Source organism: Diabrotica virgifera, chromosome 10 (genome assembly GCF_917563875.1).
Source record: "Diabrotica virgifera virgifera chromosome 10, PGI_DIABVI_V3a".
Taxonomy (NCBI): Eukaryota; Metazoa; Arthropoda; class Insecta; order Coleoptera; family Chrysomelidae; genus Diabrotica; species Diabrotica virgifera.
In genome coordinates, this window is record NC_065452.1 from 63,783,016 (window position 1) to 63,806,644 (window position 23,629).

The following is a 23,629-nucleotide window of genomic DNA, read 5'->3' on the forward strand; positions in this document are numbered from 1 at the left end:
ATCTGAAATCAAAAAATCAAAAAGTTTCTTGTAGTTTATACTTCTGGCTAGTGAATGAACGAAGGAATTAAAAAAATGAAATTTGAAGATTTTACATAAGTTTAAACACATTTTTGACCCCAATTTTTGTCATTTTTTCAAAAATGACCATTTTTAAAGTAGTTTTTTTTTTTTATAAAACAAAAACAACTTCACCTAATAAAAATTCCTTCGTTCATTCACTAGCCAGAGGTATAAAATACAAGAAACTTTTTGATTTTTTGATTTCAGATTAGACTGGACTTAGTTATGCTGCCCACCGCCAAAAAAGGGCTGTTGTCGAAAAATTGCAGTCAACTCTACAAAAATGAATATATTTAGCTGAACATGTTTTTGAGAGTACCTTAAGTACTATACTTTTACATGTTCTAATTATAAATAAAAATAATTTTTAGTTTTCGAGATATATTTTTTTTAAAGTCCCTTTTTTTAACCCGCAAGACCTATGTAACCCCTTAAGTGCTATGTTTGGTCCGTACTTTTGTATAGTGCAGAAGTGTGGACGCTAAAAGTATCGATTATGAACAGAATTGAAGCATTGGAAATGTGGATTCATAGACGGATGCTGAAGATACCCTGGACAGCAAGAAAAACTAATGAAGAAGTTCTAAGGAAGGTCAACAAAGATAGAGAACTGCTAAAGACTGTTAAACATCGAAAAATGTCTTATCTGGGACATATAGTGAGGGGAAGTCGATATAAAATATTACAACTGATCCTTAAAGGCAAAATAGAGGGCCGTAGAGGTGTTGGAAGAAAACACGTTTCTTGGTTAAGAAACATTCGTGAATGTTAACATTCGGTTAAGAAACATTCTGATATGGCACGTGAAGAAGAGAATAAGTAGGTATATGAACAAGGAGAAAAAAGAATGGATGAACGACAAGATACTCAATATGATGGAACAACGGAGACCATATAAGACCAAAGATAACAATAAATACAGGGAGATTAACCACGAGATAAGAAAAAGATGATAAAACAGGCAAAAGAAAATCACTTTGAAGACAAATGCAAAGAGATCGAGGACCTCCAAAAAAGATACGATCTATTTAACCTACATAATAATAAGAATGTCAAAGAAATGTCTAGACTAAGAAAACAAGATCTCACTGGTGCACTTCTGGATAGACACGGAGTTGCTATAACACAGACGGATGAGAAAGGACAACGTTGGGCAGAATACATCGACGAACAACTGTTCAATAATGAAAGAGGGGACCTGAAACACATAAGTAGTGTTCGCGCAGTACAAATCGAGCATACCCAGAGTAAGTTCGGGATTACTTTCCAATGCGCAGGCGTCAACGTAAACTTATCCTGGACATGCTCAGGATTTTTCGCTCCGCGAACAATTTTCGGATTCGCAATGTAATGACGGGTTGCATACATTAAGGTTAGAGAAGGAAGCCTTTTGTTGTCTCTTTCTTATTTCGAAATAAATGTCAAAAAAATGCAAATGCAACAACAAATTTGTATGTCAACAAAGAGAAAGAGGAAAGAGAATAAAGGCAACAGGCAAACGATTAACTTTCTATTCAATAATTCAATGCCTTTCTTAGAAGGTAGAAATTTGATTAGAGTCTTTCTTTATTATTTCCACAATATAATGTGGTTATTTCCACTCTGAAATCCAGCTTACATTCTTGTAGAGAGTAAAAGATTGTTGATATTGTTGATAAATATAAAAATTACCTTTAACTTCATGGGGGTTGAACATTATCTGAAGGAAGGAATAATTTAGTAAAACAATCATTTCCAATTTTGATATCTAGGTATTGAATTTAATAGGTTGTGGCATTGTGTTGTGGTTTATTACACCACAAAAATAATGAAATATAACAAGACACAAGAAATAGTTTCAGAATAAGTTTGATGTATTGTTTATGTTTCATTATATTCAATAAGAGACTAATTTAACTCATAAATTAAACTGAAAAATAAACCACAAGAATATGTAGATACTTATAAGCTCATTTAGATAGAAGAAATTAAGTAAAAACAGAGTACAATTTATTGTAATACATACTACCGTAATAGATAATTATCGAATATCGAATGAAAATAATACTAGAAAAGGTACCTACTTATTTATAAACATACGAAATGGAAAACATTGACAAAAACAACTAAAAAAGCTTTAATATAAAAAATATTAAAATTTGTTTGAAGAATATTTAAATGATACAACACTTCCAAAACTTTAAAAACCAGCAATCTACATCTACAAGCTGTTTAACAAAACAATATTTTAGGTTAAGAATTGGAAGGAGTAAGAAAATAATGTCAAGAAATTCTTCCCAAATATTTTGTGCGCCTGTGCGAACTTAAAATCCGAAACAAAATCCTCGAACGTCGAGAGGGTATTCCGGACACGTTCAGGATCTTTTTTCTGTACTGCGCGAACACCGAATTAAAAATCCGGAGGGTGTTCAGAGGGAAAGATTTGGACTCCGCGAACGCCCAATTTTGTAATGCGCAGGCGTTCTCCCTCTGGGTATACCCAGGACGTACTGCGCGATCAAAGCTATTGAACTTACTTCAGGAGAAATATAAGGCCCAAATATTACAAAAGAAGAAATAATACACGCACGGTTAAAAACAATGAAGAACGGAAAAAGCCTGACATGCTTCCTATTGACCTTCTAAAAATTATAGATGAGCAGCATATTGATGCAGCATACTGCGCGATCAAAGCTATTGAACTTACTTCAGGAGAAATAAGGCCCAAATATTACAAAAGAAGAAATAATACACGCACGGTTAAAAACAATGAAGAATAACGGAAAAAGAACCTGACATGCTTCCTATTGACCTTCTAAAAATTATAGATGAGCAGCATATTGATGTTTTAGTGATACTCTTGAACAAAATTGATAGCTCAGGCATATTACTCAAAGAATGGAAGAGAGAATGGATGAAGAGAATTCGGTGACTACCGCACCATTAGCTTGATATCCCATGTGCTAAAGTTGCTACTGAAAGCCATCCATAACCGAATATATAATAAACTGGATATATACATTATTTGGGTTTCGCAAAGGCCTATGAACTTGTGAAGCTCTTTTTTCACTTAACATATGTACTTATAATGTATAAAGGTGCCTGGACGTCAATCGAGATATATATGCGTGTTTTATTGACTATAATAGAGCATTCGACAAAGTAGATACGACATGAACAATCAATGCATGTCTTGGAATCAAAGAAGATAGACTACAATGACATCAGGATTATATCTAATTAATTCAACGAGCAAAAGTACGTGTTAACGCTCAGTTGCCAGAAGAAATTGAAATCAGACGTGGGGTGAGATATGGATGTGGGTTGTCGAAAATTCTCTTTAATGCCTACTTGGAAGAGATCTTGAAAAAAGCTCTTAAGGGTGAAACATCTGGAATAAAGGTAAATGGAGTTCCCATTAACAACATTAGATATGCGGATGACACTGTCATCTTAGCTGAAAATATTAGGGATCTTCAGAGACTGGTGACCAAAATAGCGGAGTTTGGACAAGAATACGGTTTAACAATGAACGTCAAGAAGACAAAGTTTATGAGAATATCGAAAATTTAAAGAAATTGAAATCTCAAAATAACGAGAATCTCTTCATAAACGGATCGAATATCGGACGAGTCGACCAATATGCATAAAAATATGCCAATATGCGACCTTGGAACAATGATCAACACCACAGGAGATTACTTACAGGAAATTAAAATCAGAATAGAAAAGGCTAGAGCAAATTGTAACAAAATGAGAAAAGTGCTCTACATCAGAGATTTGAAGTTGGAGCTAAGAGTTAGGTTGGCTATAGGTGCTATGTTTTCTCTACTTTGTTTTATGGAATGGAAGCTTGGATCTTGAATGCTGTATAAATGAAAAAACCAGAATCATTCGAGCTGTGAGTGTACAGAAGAATACTGAAAATATCGTTTACAGAGCACGTCACAAACAAAGAGGTTCTGAGAAACATGAATAAAGAAATGGAAATCTTAAATAATATCAAAACAAGAAAATTGGAATATCTCGGACCTATTAAACGTGGAGAAAGATACAACTTGCTTCAATTGATTATGCAAGAAAAGATTCAAGGAAAAAGCAACCTGAGAGAATGGTACGGATGTACGTCAAATGAACTTTTCAGAGCAGCCGTTTCTAAAATCCGAATAGCTATGATGATTGTCGACCTCCGTCGCGGAGAAGAAGAAGAAGAAGAAGAAGAAGAAGAAGAAGAAATATATGAATAGGGTCGTATACGAGTTGGTGCGTATGCTTTATGGGTGTATGAGAAATCGTATTCGATGAGTTGGGTGGACCTCTGATGCTGCTACCTATCGTGAGATTTTGAAAGTTTTATTGCCACCATTGTGTTGTAGCTTCTCTACTAGTCTCGTTTACTTTCATATCTGCCTCTATAATAAATCTAAGGGTGTTCATGTTGATTTTTTTAGAGATTTGCCCATGATCTATTTTCTAATCTTATTTCAATCAAATACAGCATAAATCATCTTGAATAGTAAGTTGTACTCAATTATTATCCAGTTTTTCTAGCTACACCTCATTGGCAGTCTTATATTAATGTTCCTTATCTGTCTGTTTTTGATTCCACTTCTAGTTGTTTATGGTATAATATTTATGTCAATATATAATACATTTCTTTTTGAATAATAATATTTATTAATAATATAATACATGACGAAAATGTATAAACACTATTAACTAAACTAATTTCTCTTACGTTACTAATACTAATTATGAAGATATATTTTATCTCCAGGTGAATTACAAAATGATCATTTTTTTATTGATTTAAGACTTCCTTAACATAGTTCATCCAAATCACTACAAAAGTGAACCATAATGTAAGTAAATGGCAAACATATTTTCTTAACATAACAGAAACTTAGAACGCAAGTCAATCTTCATAAAATACGGTCACGTATGGATAGTTTCGTCTTATTGAAGTGGTTTCTGAGTGGTGTTTGGAAGGAATAGGCAGAGAAGACCTCCTCCTATCAATAAACCAGTTACGATGAAGGTAGGTGCTGGACAGTATAAGTCAAGTAACTGAGCAATTACTATGTTACCAATTATGCCACCAAGACGAGCAGCAACCATGGATACAGCAATACCTGTAGCTCTGTAACAAAACATAAATAGGTAAAAATCTAAATTATTCAATTGTACCATTGTTACAATGTAGCGCTACAAAACATTGGTCAAAAGAGACTTAATTCATAAATAAATCGCATTTTTCTGACACTCTTTTATAAAAATCCACAAGGAAGAATTTCCTGTAGCTGGCTGTATACCATTAATTTCAAGTAAATTTAATGAACAATTTTTCTTGGTAAAAGGTATAGTTATTTTTAAAATCCCTAAAAGGGCCACAGATATCACAGAACGTTTTCGCTCTCTAAAGGGAGCATCAACAGTGTTACAGACTTGACATGCCACCCAAAAATACAGAGGTTAAAACCTTATAAATGTTGACTAAATGTCTTACATTGTACAATTAATTATAAAATCGAAAGGATGGATATAATCCCTAAGGCTAAGGCCCTGGGGCACTATGCGACTCCCACGAAGCACGTGGGTTGCCAAATGAAAAATTAAGTCTTCACATTGAGAGTGGTGAATGGCAACTCTCTTTCTTCAGTTGCCATTCACCGCTCTCAATGTGAAGACTTAATTTTTCACTTAGCAACCCACGTGCCTCGTGGGAGTCATATAGTGCCTCAGTGATTTATCCTTAGGGATTTTCGATTTTATAATTAATTGTACAATGTAAGACATTTAGTCAACATTTATAAGGTTTTAACCTCTGTATTTTTGGGTGGTTCAGCATGTCAAGCCTGTAACACCGATGATGCTCTTTTTAGAGAGCGAAAAACTTCTGTGATATTTGTGGTCCTTTTAAGGGTTTTTAAATAAGGGAGCTAACAACTGCTTTTGATAAATTTGGTGATAACAATAATGTAATAAAGAAAATAGGCAAAAGACTAAACGACATTTTTTACTTATAAATAATATACAGGGTGTCCAGAAACTCTACCGACAAACGAAGACAGCAGATTTCTCAGATCATTTTAAGACAATTTAACCCAATTTACCAAGTCTAAAAATGTTTCCTAAGGGAGCTAGAGCTCTTTGAAGATGGCGTCTTGTAATTAGTTTTTCTTAAATACCTCCAGAACGCTTCTATTTAGAAAAACGAAAATTGGTATGGATATTTACTTTCCAGAAATAAATCGATTCCATCCGTTGTGAATTTCTAGTATCGGTCATAGGCGTCCGTTTTGGGTAGGGCACCGGTTATTTTATCGCATAACTTTTTTGTCTTTAAGTTTTAAGCATTTTTGACACTGGATTATTAAATTGTGAGATATTTTAGTACTAAAAGGTACTCTTGCTTTAAGTCGGTTGGATACACCGTTTTCTAGAAAAATCGATTTGAAATTTTTTCGTTTTTGGAATTTGAAAAAAAATTGAAAATTTTTTTCAGAAAAACGATGTTTTTTACTAACTTAAAGCAAGAGTAACTTTTAGTAGTCTAATACCTCATAATTTAATAATCTAGTATCAAAAATGCTTAAAAATTAAAGACAAAAAAGTTATGCTATAAAATAACTGTTCTTCTTCTTTACGTGCCATCTTCGCGACGAAGGTTGGCAATCATCATTGCTATTCTCACTTTCGACACTACAGCCCGAAAGAGTTCAGTTGAGCTGCATCCAAACCATTCTCTGAGATTTCTCAGCCAGGACATTTTTCTCCTACCTATGCTGCGCCTTCCTTGAATCTTTCCCTGCATAATTAATTTTAGGAGTTCATATCTGTCACCACGTGTTATATGACCCAAGTATTGAAGTTTTCTTATTTTGATGGAATCCAGTATCTCCCTGCTGTTCTGTATTCTCCTTAGTACTTCCTCATTGGTTATTCTGTCTGTCCAGGAGATTCTCAGCATTCTTCTATACGTCCACATCTCAAATGCTTCCAATCTATTGAGGCATTGTTTATTGAGAGTCTATGTCTCCACACCATACAAAAGAACAGAAGATACATAACATTTTAGTACTCGGTTTCTAAGATCTAGGCTGAGGTCTCTACTACACAATATTTGTTTCATATTAGTGAATGCACTTCTAGCCTTTTCTATTCTAATTCGGATTTCTTTGGTATAATCGTTTGTTTCACTAATGTTCGTCCCTAAATAGTTATAATTCTGAACTCGTTCTATCGTCTTATTATTTACGTGTAGATTGATGTTTCTAATATTTTTCTTTGATATAACCATGAATTTCGTTTTCTTTATGTTTAGTGACAGACCAAATTCTTCACTTGTTGCAACAACCTTATTTAAAATTCTTTGTAGATCTGTAATAGTTTATGCTATTAGTATTGTGTCATCGGCGTATCTAATTTCACATATGGGTAGGCCATTTATTTTTATGCCTGCTACTTCATCTTCTAATGCTTTTTTGAATATTTCTTCGGAGTATGCATTAAACAGTGATGGCGACAAGACACAGCCCTGTCTAACGCCTCTTTTGATTTTTATTTTATTGGTGTTTAAATTATTTATTCTTATGACAGCTTCTTGTTCATAATACAGATTATTTATTATTCTTATATCCCGTGTGTCGATGTTCTTTGTTCTCAGTAGTTTTATTAACGGATTATGTTTCACCGTATCGAATGCCTTGTTATAATCTAGGAAGCAGACATAGATGTCCTGGTTTACATCTAAACATCTCTGTACTAGCACATTTACTGCAAATAATGCTTCTCTGGTTCCTTGAGCATTTCTAAATCCGAACTGAGTTTGTCCAATGTCTTGTTCTAACTTTTTGTATATTCTACGATGAATAATCTTTAGAAATACTTTGAGTATGTGGCACATTAGACTGATGGTACGGTGTTCGCAACATTGTCTGGCGTTTCTCTTCTTCGGTATAGTCACGAATGTCGATAGAAGCCATTCTTTAGGTAATATACCTGTTCTGTATATGATATTAAATAATTCGACAATTACATGTATATTGCAGTCGGCATAAGTTGCAATATTTCTGTCGACCTACCGAAATAACTGTTGACCTACCCAAAACGAACGCCTATGACTGGTACTAGAAATTCGTAATTAATGAAATAGATTCATCTCAGGTATATAAATAAATGTACCAGTTTTCGTCTTTCTAAATAGGTTTTTTTTTAAATTTTTTTTTGAAATTCAAAGAACGAAAAATTTTCAAATCGATTTTTCTAGAAAACGGTGTATCCTACCGACTTAAAGCAAGAATAGCTTTTAGTACTAGAGTACCTCACAATTTAATAATTCAGAGTCAAAAATGCTTAAAAATTAAAGACAAAAAAGTTATGCGATAAAATAACCGTTACCCTACCCAAAACGGACGCCTATGATCGGTACTAAAAATTCGCAATGGATGGAATATATTTATCTCTGGAAGATAAATACGCGTACCAATTTTTGTTTTTCTAAACAGGAGCGTTCTGAAGGTATTTAAGAAAAAAGTCATTACAAGACGCCATTTTCAAAGAGCTCTAGCTCCTGTAGGAAGCATTTTCGGACTAAGGGAATTGGGTTAAATTGTATTAAAATTATCTGAAGAATCTTCTGTCTTCGTTTGTCGGTAGAGTTTCTGGACACCCTGCATAAACAATGTAAGATCACAATTTGATTTTAAATGCTAAGCTGACACAATTTTACTGAAAAGGCAAAGAAAATCTTTTGGAATGAGAGTTTAAAGTTATTTTTGTTAATTTGTTACTTAATTATTGTAAAAGATAATAGCTTCAAAAGTAAATTTTTTGAAAATTATTAATAACTTTTCTAAAAATACACAAAAACTATAATTTCGCGTGATAATAGGGACAAAAAATCACGTGTATTTAGTCATAAAAATTTCAAGAAGTTTCAGTTAACATTTATTGCAAAATTGAAGTTGTTTATCCCAGAAAGGTGTTATCTACAACGTTACTACGTGTAAACTATTAGGTCTGTATGACTTCTGAAAGTACCAAATTGAAAAGAAAGGCTTATTTTATGAAATTAAATAAATTAAAAATTAAAAATTTTTATCAAATATTGTAAAATAAGTTGACAGAAGTACTATGATTTTAAGTTTCTTAATAAAATAGCTCAGACACATCAACTACGGGAAGGTAATTTTTTAATTGTTGGCATTTTTACACGAGTTAAAAAATATATAATCTCATACGATCCTTACCCTAGACCCGAGTTACGACATTTTTTTTCATTTCTCTATTTTACTATTTCAAAAATTTAATTTATAACTTCAAATTTATGAAGTATTAGATATTTGAAGTTGTAATCAACGAACATTGATGTTTTTTTTTTAATTTGGGATATCTCGTGTCATAGATAATAAAAATGCAATTATCTAATTTGTGAATTGTTTATTTAACCGAGTAATTTGTTTAAAAAATTTAAAATAAATATTTATTTTGCAAAATTTTCCTTTTTGCTTATTGTTATTGGTAGAAAAGGTTATACAATGATAAGAAACTTAATATGTATATATCATTAAAATATTAGGTACAATTTATATAATTATTTTTACCATTTTTAATTATAATTAGGTATGCAAAGTTTATAACAATTAATTTGTTTAAAATATATTTGTAGTATTTTTCAGTCAAGAAAAGTAATTGTACAAATAAGAAGCATAATTCAAGAAAAAATAATACGTACATATAATTTGATTTTCAAATAACAAATTACTCGACTAAATAAACAATTCACAAATTAAATAATTGCATTTTTATTCTCTACGCCTCGAAGTACCCCAGAAAACATCAATTTTCGTTGATTAGTACCTGAGATAATGCGACTTTATAAATTTGAAGCTATGAACTTTTTGAAATAGCAAAATCGCTTCAATTTTAAACCCTGCATCTTTGGCGCATGATGGAAAGCTCATTTTTTACAAAATTTAGTCGTTTTAATTTTTTTACAAAAACAAAGCCCCCAATTTTGCTATAACTGTTATGTGGATCTTCTTGAAATTTTTATAACTGAATATTTGTGATTTTGTCCCATTCTCACGCGAAATTCTAATGGAATGTTTTCAAGTTGGAAGAAATCTCCATTTTTTAGATATTTTCAGTATTTTTTTAACCTTTATTTCTATCAAGCATTATTTGAGATGCATGAATGAAGTCATACACCTTCATATACTTAGGCTCGCTGCTAACTAAAGGTAACAATGTCAGTGAAGTTATTAAAAGAAGAATAGTGCTCGCCAATAAGTGTTACTATGGCTCAAAAATACATAGAAAAATTAAATTGACTGTCTACAAAACACTAATAAGACCAGTGCTAACATATGGTTCAGAAACTTGGTCACTTACAGAGAATGACCAAGAACTGTTCAAACGTTTTGAGCGAAAAATCCTAAAAATAATATATGGAGGGATAAAAGAACAATTTTTGTGACGCCGGCGTTGCAACTTTAAGTTGTATAGAAGTTTTGGAGAACCTGACGTTGTAAAATTCATTAAGGTAGCACGCCTTAGATGGATAGGTCATGTAATCAGGCGAGAGGAAGATGCTATAGTCAGAAAAGTATTTGACCGAAGAGGACCGATAGGACAACGAGCAAGAGGAAGATCGAGACTTAGGTACCAAGACAACCTAGAAACTGATTTAAAATCTATTGGAGTCAGAGCATGGAGAAGAGTTACCGGAGACAGGCTCATAAACAGCTGTAACGCCACTGATGATGATGATTTCTATTTCTCTTACATTAAAATTCTTAGCTACTCTCTATTCTCCATTATTCATTCTCCAACTTTATTATTTATTGAAATTGCTAAATATTGTTTGTCTTGTTATTATTCTTATGAACTCGAAGTGATTTCGTAGCACTTGCCTTAGGATGTTTAACCACTCAAGATAAAAACATAATCTCTTCTGTTTTTCCGATTATATTGTTTCTTTCCTAATTTTAAATAAAGAAGTATGGACACATATTTTTCTAGTTTAAATAAAGATGTTGACAATCAAGTAAAATGATAAAGTTTGTTTAGCAGTAAATGGTTGACTTCAATGGTCAAGACTTGTACTGGTACTTCATTAGTATTAAAGGCCCGGTTTCAGGTAAACTTTAAATATGTTTGAATGTTTGTTTTTCTATAATCTTAGCAATTAAAATAGATTTAATTTATTTTAAAACTCATTTGAAAATATTAATTTCGGGTATATAAGGCAAAGCAATATATTTTACATCCGTTTTTTTGTTTTTGTCGTAGTAATTATTGTAAATTTTGTGGATCCTTTGCTATATTATAGGAGTACTGTCTAGTTAGTGTTAATTGTCAAAAGACCAACTCTGTCTACCTGGTTTGCTTATCGCTCCGGACCGGTCTTAACAATGGGCCAAGTCAGATAAATTTAATAATATTTATGACTGCACTAATTGAAGTGAACCATTTACTGCTAAACAAACTTTACCTAATTTTAATACAAAATGGTACATATAAGCTAGTATTTACCTAAGATGAGTGGGGAAGATTTCTGTGATGAGCGAATCTAAAGCAGCGTTACCGCATGAAATAACACTACTGAATATTGCAGATACAATTAGATTATGAGTCTTGTTGTAAACGAAATACATGCATGCTGAGCACAATCCAGATGATACTGTACTGAACACTGAAAAAGAAAAAAAATATTAAACTAAGTAATTAATACACTGGCTGGCAAAAAATTTAAGTCACAGTTAAATTTCTTGTTTTGAGGTAGTAATTTTTTTACGGTTTTATAGATTTCTTAGTAGGCGCTGATATATATTATTTTTTTCCGACAAATGATGTATTATTTTGTTGTTGTTATTATTTGTTAGTTGAGTCACATACTGTAACGTATTTACGACGTTTACGACTTTTTGAAGTTATACTTCTTTAGTCGCGTTGGGAGTAAATTTATATGTGCGCGAATTCATCAAAAGCCTTGGTCCTGGGCGCAGCTGAAACGTTATACGTGCTCCGATTGGGTAATTATAATGACCTGTCAACAATTGTTCAATATGTCGATTATTTTATTAATACGTCAATGGTTATGGGTAAACAAATGTTGTGTATATTAGTTTTTATTGTTGTGAGGACACAGACAAAAGCAAGTTTATAATTGTAGTGACTTTTTAAATAGTTTATAACAGTAACAGGTGCGTAATTGTAAATGTTTCAGTATTTAAAAAAAAATTACATAGGTAGGTACTTACCTATTTGGAAAATGGAAAATGTACCTACCTTGTAGGTAATGGTTTGATTTACATAATTTGATTAACAAAATTTCTACCAATCTTCATCTAATATATTGTTTTCTTACTCTATGTTTTGTTGTATTTTAATTCCACAAAAATCAAAATAATTTGATTAATAAAAATGTATACCATTTTTATTCAGTTGCAATGCGAAGTCAAGACAATCTTATTTTTCACTTAGAATACGGAGCGCAGTCCAGCACTCTGAACTGACGATTTTCGACTCTTATTGGAGTCATCTTCGGAGAGGCGTAGGCCTGCTGCTCCATACTCGAAGTGACCAACCATGAAAGCTTATCCCCACATTGCAACTGACGTGTATGTAATTTGATTAAATTCAGAACTGTCAAACAGTAAAACGTTCAGTTGGCCTATCTTCCCACATGACGGATACGTGTAAGTGGGTAAACGAGTAGAGGCTTCGATTACAAATCTAAGCACCCTAACATGTGCGGGTTCGATCCCCAATGCAAGTTTTTATTTTTTTAATTTTTTTTATCCATTTTATGGTTGTAAGTAAGTATATTTGTTATATAATTTTGTTTTCAGAAAATGCGTATTTAGTTAAAATGTTTGCCAAAATTATTGTTCAGAAATCATATCTTTGTGGCATTTTTCAATGTGTTTGTGTGTGCTTTATTATTTTATTTTTTTAATTTTTGGTATTGTTTTAATAAAAATTTTTGGAAAGTAGTAAGTATTAAAATTAGTGTAATATTTAAATAAAATATAAATAAACTGTTTAAAGTACATATATCAATTTCGTTGAAATGACATAATAGAAGTATAACTTTTTACGTGCGTACAAAGTACACACACATTCTTTTTAATGAAATATCTGCATGCACTCCAGGGAAATATTACGGTTAATTAACAATTGTTCAATTAAGTATTATGTTTTTTGTGTTAAACCTATCGGTGATTCAGTGTATTTTTGATGATGTATATCTAATAAATCATAATGTAAAAGTGAACGCAGTTTAGGTTTCCCTTCGATCCAGAGGATATTCATCATCCCTAGACAGCTATTTCTGTCTCTTAGACGTCTTCAGTAGGGGTATGTGAACACCTCTGAACCAAGGCGAAAACAAACTGCGTATTTAAGTTGAATTTGAAAAATAATTAAAAATTCACTTTTAAGAAGCTGTAGCGACATCTCTTAGAGAAAATAAGAAAGGTCCCAGATACAAAATTCATTATTAAAATAAAATTAAAATAACAAATAATGATTTAAATCTGAAGCTTTTCTTGGAACCACTTTCTATTAAGATCCGTTATCACTGACTGTTACAATTTATAAGCCAAGAGACGACGAATAAAGAGAAGCGAAAAGGATTCTACAACATACAATCACATTTCGTCTTACTCGTCTAGAAAAAGGTCCGAAAGATAGGTCCAATACTCAAAATCTGAGTAAAGTAAAGTAAAGTAAAAAAAACCTTATTTGTCTTGGGAACATTCTGTTGTAAGAATTGTAGCATTGATACAAAATGGCTGCGAACAACGTGAAACTGCAAGAACGGATAGTCTATGTGCAGTTCAAAATGTGTACCAGTGCTATGAGGAGACTGGTCTAATAACCAAAGGGCTAGGATCCGGGCTAAATCGAATCAACACCCAAAGAGACGATCGGTTTATGATGTGTGCAAGTTTATGCAATACAAGAGCTTCTGCGGTTTTATTACCAAATAAACTTCAAGAGGTGTTAAATGTTAATGTTAGTGAATGGATCGTTAGAAGGTGGCTTCGAGGTGCTGGATTATGTTGCAGAAAGATAGCTAAAGACCCACCATTACAACGCCGAAATGGGATAGCAAGATTAAATTTTACCCAAACTCACATTAATTGGAATAATGTAAATTAGAGCAACGTACTGTTTTCAGATGAGTCGCTTTTTGTCTTAATGGTCTCCGAGTACTCTTCGAATACTCTTTGAGTATGGAGAATACCCGGAGAAAGATATGCTTCGGCTTGTATTGATAAGCAACTCCGATTTGACGGTGGGTCGCTTATGGTCTGGGCAGGAATTACCTCACAAGCACGCTCAGACTTAGTCTTCATACAAAATCACTCCCTTATGGCTCATAGTTACATTGCAAAAGTTTTAGATGATCATATACTTATTATGCCTTTCATGACTATAGGGGCGAACATGGCATTTTCATGCAAGATAATGCTAGACCCCATACTGCCAGAGAGTAAATTGATGAAGTGGGAATTAGGCGGTTTGATTAGCAGTTAGATTATTATCGTGTAATTATCATATGCTTCTTATATCTTGGTTGACATGTCTTTCAGACAAGTATTACTTTATTAATTATAACTTAGACTTCTAGATAGTTTTACACAATGTATTAATAGATATTTTGTAACAAACTTACCCAAGAAAAATTTTCTGCCCAGTTTGTCCATTCCCAATACAGCAACGATGTTACTTGGTAATGCAGCAGACACTGTTATCAATGATTCTAAAAATACAGATGATGAAATCTTGTCACTGCATAAAACACTGGCACTGTGGCTGCCACTACTGACAACGTAGTCCACAACTTCACATACACCAGCTTCTGCACCATCGTGAATTTTAGCGTATTCGTCAAATCTGTTAAACATTTCGGGGAACCACATCATAAGACCGTAGTATCTGAAAGCAGAACGGAAAAACAGTTGTGAAAAATACATAAGTAAGTTTCCTCTTTATGAAAAAACTAAAACAATAAAGTAAAAAGGAAAATACAAGAAAAGAAGTACCCACTGTGTAACCTGTACCTACACATAAGACAAAACGCAACAAAATATGAAAGCGTGGCTAAAGGTTCTAAATCAAGACCAGAAAATAAAACAAAAAAAAAATGAAAGATACAGAGAACGAAAGTTAAAGAAATAGAAGTGAGAAAAAGAAAAGATGAGAGAAAAGTCCGCATGGAAGAAAACAACAAAGAAAATGTAAAATTGTTTTCTAGCACACTGAAAAACCTACGTAGCAACAAAGAAATAAAGCTAAACAAATAATAATAAAAAACATACGAATATAAACAGAAAGGAATAGCAAAGGAAAATGAAAACAACGTAAGAGGAAAACACTGATGAAACATAAGCTATGCAGGAAGAAAAACTGGAGGAAGCAATAAGAATAATAAAGACTGGGAAAGCGAAGATCGATTAAATTAGTCCAGAAATGTTGAAATCCATAGGAGAAAAAGCAAAGAAAAGATTATTATACAGTATTAAAATATGAAAGAAAGAAGCATTACCTACCTAGAGAATATTTTACCAGGAGGGAAATACAAGAAGCTGTAAGAATTATATAGGCATATCCCTATTATATGTAGCAGCAAAACTATACGAAACAATAATAGAAAGAACAAGCTGAAAATGCGAGCATTATCATAACGAAAACTTTGGTTATTTACGTATTTTAAATTCATCATATGGAAAATTACTACATATTATGAAAAGTTGTTTAGAATTAAAAATTATGTTTTAATGTGCAATTATATCATTATAATTTAAATGTTGTGAACTATAAAGGTACTTTACTCTTGATCGAAATTCATATTTTTTATATACCTCGTATAAAATTAATAAAATTTGATATATGGTGGTTGCATCATAAATCTTAGACCATGAAGAGCTTTTTATGAATAATAACTTTTCTTCGTCAAATTAAAAATAAAAGAGTTATAAATGACAAGCTGAAAATGCGAGCATTATCATAACGAAAACTTTGTTTATTTGCGCATTTTAATTCATAATATGGAAAATTGCTATAATGAAAAGTAGTTTAGAATTAATAATTATGTTTTAATGTGCAATTAAGTATATCATTCTAATTTAAACGTTATGAACTATAAAGGTAGTTTACTCTTGATCGAAATTCATATTTTTTATATACCTCGTATAAAATTAATAAAATTTTATATGATGGTTGGTTGCATCATAAATCTTAGAACATGAAGAGCTTTTTATGAAGAATAACTTTTCTTCGTCAAATTAAAAATAAAAGAGTTATAAATGAAAATGTTGTTAGTATCCATAATTTGAGAAAAATCTTCAAATTTTTTTTCCGTTAGAAGGATGTAATTGCATGTACAGTCGGAAAAAGGAAAGAATACCGATGAACGAACATATAAAATACGCTGTATTTTCCTGTCACCGTGTCACAAAGAAAATTGTCCAGTGCAAGTACATGTAACAATAATAATTATTACATGTACTTGCGCTGGCCAATTTTTTGTGTGACACGGTGACAGGAAAATACAGCGTGTTTTATATGTTCGTTCATGGGTATTCTTTCATTTTTCCGACTGTATCAGACCATAATTTTTTATAAGAAACAATATTATTTCATATACTATCGGTTCGCTCAGCTCAGCCACAACTGGCTAGTGATTTTAGTCAATAATTTTGCTAATTTGGCAAAAAAAGTGATTACTAATTAGTTAATAATTACTAAGTAATTAGTAATTTTGCCAATTTTGGCAAAATTCGCAAAAAACAAAAAAAAATATCTACTAAAATCACTAGCCAGTTGTGTCGAGTTTAGCGAACCGACTATATTTTAATTTCATAGCAAATGGAACAGTCCATTTATCATAAAGGGGAGGCCGTATACTCGTATAAACCTTTTTAAAGCTGTTAATAAATTATTGCTTTTAAAATATACTCAAATTGTATTTTTGAACATCTTATTTATTTTATATAATAATTAAATGCACTATCAAATGTCATTGATCTTTTATTAATACTTAATTTAAAATTTAGTTTGACATTCACCAAGTGTCAAACTCAAATGTAAATAACCTATGCTTTGCTTAACAAATCGAAATTAAAAAAGTAGCCTACTTAATAGCAACAATTTCAGCTGGACGTGTAGTGTGTCGGCAGAAAATAAAACGATTGTGACGTCACATTTTAGACTTTGAGGTCGATTATCTCGAAAACGGTTAGAAATATCGAAATGCCGTTTTCAGATTTGGATTCAGAAGAAAAAACTACATAAGAATCCATCGATAAATATGATCTGTGTATTGCAGGAGCGGCAACGCAATAACACACACACTTTTGCGAATTTATAAACGAAATGTTTTCGTTGAAAATCATAATATAAATATAATATACACTAGAGCACGTACAAAGCGAATTTAGAAAAGGACATAACACACAAGACCATATATTCACCATTCAACAAATAATGGAGAAAGCCTTAAAGAAAAATGAAGACGTATCGTATTGTCTATAAAGAAGTTTTATAGACATGGAAAAATCTTTCTATTTAATTGAAAGAAAAACGATATGGTAGAGCCTAAAAAAAAGCAGGTAAGCGAGACCTGATTAGAAGCAACCAGAAGTAAGGATATGAAAACAATAAACACAATAAGAACGTAAAATATACAATCTCAACCATTTTAAACAATACAAGGAGTTAGACAAAGAGACAGTTTTGAGCCCACCACTTTTTATAAATGTAATAGAGTCCAATAATGTAAGAAACCCTTTAAAAAATACTTTATAGGATGGCATATGGTGTAAGGTAAATAAAGAGAAGGCACAGATAATAAAAATAACACAGAAAAAGGAACGGAAGACCTTATCGAACTGGTTATAGATTAACAAAAAATGAAGCAGACAAACGCATACAAATACCTGGGAAGAATAATAAATAAGAGAGGAACCTTGAAAGTAATTAAAAAAGATAATGAAAAGTACTTACCCAATGTGAAATGTAAAGTTGATGGTAATTGAAATAACTGTGAATTTCAAAATTGGTGAAACAAACAACTGTTTACTATTATCTAAAATATCAACAATCATATTGGTATATTTGCCTCTCTTTGCAATTTTGGCTTTTTGTTCAAGAGTGAGCTCTTCTTGTTCGTAGATGAGATGTTTAACTGGATAGTCTTCGGGATCATTCCCGGTGTTTACATGGTAAATGTACTTAAAGATTGCAAGAGCTTCTTCACTCTTACCTTGTGTAAGTAAGAACTTGGGACTTTCTGGCAAGAAGCACAGTAAAGCCGCCACTATAAAGGATGGGAATGAGCAAATGAGAAGAAATATTCTCCAAGAATTATACACAAAATACTGGTTCTTGAAACCAATATCAGCTGGAATAATCAACCAAGCTAATCCAGCTACAAATAAGTTACCCAAGGTCCAGAAAGCGGCCATGAATGAAAGCATGGAACCTCTCTTGGATTTGGGTTGGAATTCCGCAAAGTATGACCAGATTACTGGTCCGCTGCCCCCTAATCTGAAAACAAAAATAAAAACTAAGTTAATAAGCTACTTAAAAGAAATAACTAGCATGTAAATTAATTGTAGTTTAATGACTACCTACAATATTTTGCATATTTAGATATGTATTAACACTTTGGCTCCCATATGAATCATTGGTGATACATCAGCTTTAGTCGCTGCTACACCGGCATAAATTTGCATAGACTACTGTTTGGTACCAAGCACACTGCGGTTATAAATTTATTCTCCGATTCGTAGGTGTCGCTCTGGACGACATAAATATCATACCGGAATAACTTTTAGGCGGGATTTGCTTGTGATCACCGGTGATTCACATGGTACATTAATGAACCCGAAGAGTATAGTTTTCGCATTTTTGACCTGGTACCATTCTGATTTGTTTAAAGGGGACATTTTTGAACAGGAATCCGCAAAGAAACCGAATCAGAAAATTTTTCATACCGGGGCGGCCTCACAAAATGGACTAAATAGTTGCCCAAAAGCTCCGGCGTAATGTTTGGAATGTTTTCAAAAAAGACACTAAGATAATATTTTTTGTATCTGTTAAAACATATCTTTTTGTTTCTGTAACTTTTTATAATAAAATATTCAACAAACAATGCGTGATTGTTTTAATAATAGTCGTCAAATCTTGCTATTTTCTTATTTTATTACTTTTGCAACTTGACTAAGATGAATCATCCCTGATGCCCACTTGTCCGACATGCTATTAGGTTCACCTACATCCCATCGGCACACTCTGTTTGCCCAATTTTATATACCAACGAGATTAATGGTCATTCAAACTATACACTGCAAGGTATCACCGGTGATACACATGGTCCAGAAATAAACCAAGAAGGTTGATCACCGGTGATACATATGTTACCACAACGCAGAATCATCACAGTACCATTGGTAGTCAAAGTGTTTTAAAGTCGATTACAGTTTTGTCCCCACTTATTAACAACACATCTTCTTCTAATGGCGCTACAACCCTTTGTGAGTTTTGGTCTGCTTAGCAATGTCGGATATTCTGCCCTGTCGGATACTTTCCTTCGCCACTGCCTGATGATCATGGTTTTAAGATCCCCCTCTACTTCATCTATCCATCTTTTACGGGGCCTTCCTCTTGTTCTATTTCCTTGGGGCTTCCATCTCTGGATTACTTCCACAGCTCGATAATTTGCTTCTTTATAAGTTGCCAAGCCAGTTTAGTCTTTGATACTTTACAAATCTAACAATATCTGCGTTCTGCATTAGTTCATCCAGCTCGTCGTTCATTAACAACACATATCTTTTCAAATACACACAACCAAACTTATATGGAATCACCATGTATTTCAAAGCAATATTATTTATTTCTTTTGAAAAAACTTTTTATTTTTGCGAAGAATAAAGTTTATTGAAAATAAACAAATCAATAAGACAATCAGATAGTACAGCTTGGTACGTTATAGGTTATTTGCTTAAGTTGCAAATTGAACGAAAATAAATAAACTAACTTTTTCGTCCAAAAACGAAAATATGCCTCATGTGGGGTTCTAGAACTTACAACGGGGAAAGATATTGGTCTTGTGGAGGAACTCATGTTTTCAGAGGGACATAGCTGCAGAGCTAGGCGTAACATATGGTGCTCTGTCCAAAATCTCTGCTAGGTAACAGGAACTAGGAAAGCTCAAAAATAAAGCAAAGGATAGTCACCAAAAAGTAATAACGGCTCGCCATGATCGTTTAATTGTCCAATCAGCTGGAAGACACCCAACCATTTCTCACCTGCAGCTCCAAAGGCAGCTTTGGGAAGCTACAGGTGTAACTGTTTCAGTTGAAACGATAAGAAGAAGAGTTCGTGCCAAGAAGTATACAGCAGCAGACAGTTATGAGTTCCCGAGTTATCCAGGCAGCACAAGATTGATCGCCTAAATTGGTGTCTTCACCACCAAAACTGGAACATTGGGAATTGACAAAATGTGCTATTGTCAGAAAACGTCAGGATTGGTGTAAAATTAGATGACCTACGAAATCGTGTACTTAGAGGTCGAAGAAGACAAGCAAGAACGAAAACTGTCAGATCTGTTCGCAAATATACAAGGGGAAGTATAATGTTCTGGAGAGGAATTGTGATCCGTAAAAAAACTCCTTTAATTTTCATCCAGTCAACTTTAGCTGCTCACAGGTGTGTTGATAACCTGTAGTTAGGCTCTGGAGAGATGCAACAGGAGACAATTTAATTTTCATGCATGATAATGGACCTCCACATACCATTAGAGTGACTAGAGACATCATTGAAGCAGAAGGTATCCCTTGTTTGGAGTGGACTTCTTGCTCACCCGAGCTTAGCCCTATAGAGTATTTGTGGGATTAGCCCACAAAACACTGCACGGCTAGGACAAGCTGCTCTTTTTTATTCTATTTTTAAAATTTTTTATTCTATTGATTTTAAACAACTAATTTCAATTTGTTTGTTAAATACTTTATTGTTTTATTTAATTGTTACGTATTTGTTATTAAATTGCTTTAAAATAAATTATGTTTGATTTCGTGTGTTCGTTGTTTTAAATTCGTACGAAATAATAGATGATTCCATATAAGTTTGGTTATGTGTTACGTGTAGGAGTCATTGTTGGTCTCCATTTTGCATGTTTATCTTATCTTTTCTACGCTCCTACTTAAGTATTAAAATTTAACTTGATGTTTAATTTATTCTCGGTCTATCTTGAACCTATTTAATTGGTTCCTGTCATGTTTAACAAATTTTTGTCTGTTGAAATTATCAGAAATCCTTATTTTTTCTAATTACAATACCGATTTCCATGAAATGGATGGTTTTAGGATTTAGGTACTTGTTAGTACCATTGTTGAACCAGAGTTGAACCCTTTTATTGTTTCTTCTTTCCGTATAAAAACTAGTCAGACTTATGTAAATTATCTAATTTTCCAGCAGAGTATCTATACATATTCTTCTTCATTCTTCCATATAATAGATGTCGGTACTACTATACTATCTTCTGGTCGTTCGAATACTTTATTAGGTCAATAAAACGTAAGAAGTATTTTTTTTTCTATTATATGAAAATATATTTTCTCATTTCGTATAATATGTTCCCTCAGAGATACTCCTAACATAGTTCGTTCGATCGCCCTCTGTGTCATTCTCAATCTATAAGCTGGTACCTCTGTAAGTGTCATCATCTCCATTCCATAGGTCATAACTGGTAGAATACAACTGTTGAATACCCTTTTCTTTAGATTTATTGGTATCTATTTAAGAGCCCTCCAACAACTACAATATTGCGGCAAACTAAATAATACATGCGTAATTACGATAATTGGTAGTTTATTTTATTTTTAATGTTTTTTAAGGCAATGATATATAATTAGTAAATGATTAATATTATAGATCCAATCAACAACACAAAACAAAACAAACTTACACTAACAGAATTACTTAATAATAAAAAAAATGTTTATTTTGTTGGCGACTAAATAAAGAATTAATATTTATTTTTAAAATGGAATATAGTATAATATAATATAGTATATAAATATACCTAGTATAGATAATAGAGTATCGCCCTTGGACTTTATGACTACTCGAATTAGTGTGGGTATTGGCTCGACTAAGTATCTGCACTGTTCAGAGGTAAATTCATTCCAAATTCAGTCTATTTTGGCTTAAAGTTGGTGGGTTAATCCACAAACGTAAATGTTTTTTTTTTTGTGCCACATTGTCTCTGGCATTCCGGGTCGCATATTTTTTGTTTTGGTGATCTATAGTGGGCGGCTAGATCACCCGATTTAACCGCTCCAGATTTATTTTATGGGGTGTTTTGGAGTAATCTTGTAGGTTTTAAATTTTGCAGCGTAGCCCCTAGTTTTACATCTTTATTAATTTGGCTACGTGCTAAGACTTATTGTTACCACATCACGATAGTAGGTACGTACAAAATTTTTGTATATATAATTCATAGTTAAAAATGAAATACTTACGCCGCCCCGTTTAGAAATCTGAAGACCATGAACAGCTCATATGTTTGACAGAAGCTAGAAGCTACTATACATAGAGCATTCATGAAGGAACTCACAATAAGCACCTTTTTACGACCCAATGAGTCTGCTACTGAACCCCAAACGTAGGCTCCTGCCATCATACCAATAAATATGATGGAATTGAGCCACCCTTTGGTTTGAGTGTTGAGGTTTAAGTCGCACTGGGCCGAAGGGAGGATGAACGACATCGAGATGACGTCCATCTCCTCGGAGGTGCTTACGAAGCCGCATACTGCTAGTAGTAAGAAGTGAAATTTCCCATATCTGCAACAAAAAACACCAAAATAGTATTATATGTACTTAGTTACAGAATTTTCAAAGTTTTATCCAAAATCTATCTAACACATAACAAAAGTTAGGTACACAATGCATAAGAAGTAAGAAGCAAAGAAGAAGTTTTTAAGACAGTCAAAATATCGAAACAGAAATAATATTATTTTTGTGCTAACCAGAATTATTCGCCGTGGTCATCACCATGGCAAAGGCTTCACGGTCTTCTGCCGTACGTATAAGATTGGAAAAAGACTGTATGACTTGAACACACTTCTAAAATATAGGCCAAACTAGCAACATGTCCATGTTCTCAAAAAACTTGATAGTGTGTAAAATTATTTATTAAAATCAACTAAGTGGGTACTGTCGGCATGTCACATGCCATCTTTAAGGTTATAAATACCTCATGGAAGAGTAATTGTCAACACAAAACGTAATAAAAAACAGTAAAAAGCCAATGCGTCTGTTATAAGGGTGAAAAGTGTGCTTGGTATACCGATGGCAGTCTCGTCGAAACGAGAGAAAAAAGCTCTACCAAAATAATTCAGACTATTGCAGAAGTTGTGGATGTGGATACGAACTGTCCCTATGGAATATTCCAAATTTTGTAAAATGTTCTTTAGTATTTTTATTATTAGAGATATGTAACATGTGTTAATATGTAATGAACACTGGATGGTACACATTAAAAAAACATTAGTCTAGTCTAATCT

General features: G+C 32.8%; 1 protein-coding gene across 2 annotated transcripts in view; it reads right to left on the reverse strand.

Moving 5' to 3' along the window:
* Positions 1-4,695: 4,695 nt before the first annotated feature.
* LOC114339116 (synaptic vesicle glycoprotein 2B) overlaps positions 4,696-23,629 on the reverse strand; it is a 99,744-nt gene continuing 80,810 nt past the window's right edge. For both annotated transcript variants that reach the window (XM_028289747.1, XM_050641517.1), the window contains exons 3-7: positions 22,584-22,907; positions 18,064-18,606; positions 14,732-14,994; positions 11,581-11,740; positions 4,696-5,182 (exon numbers count right to left, since the gene is read on the reverse strand). In XM_028289747.1, the coding sequence (XP_028145548.1) occupies positions 4,999-5,182; positions 11,581-11,740; positions 14,732-14,994; positions 18,064-18,606; positions 22,584-22,907 (1,474 nt within the window). In that variant the 3' untranslated portion in view covers positions 4,696-4,998. The remainder of the gene's footprint in view (positions 5,183-11,580; positions 11,741-14,731; positions 14,995-18,063; positions 18,607-22,583; positions 22,908-23,629) is intronic.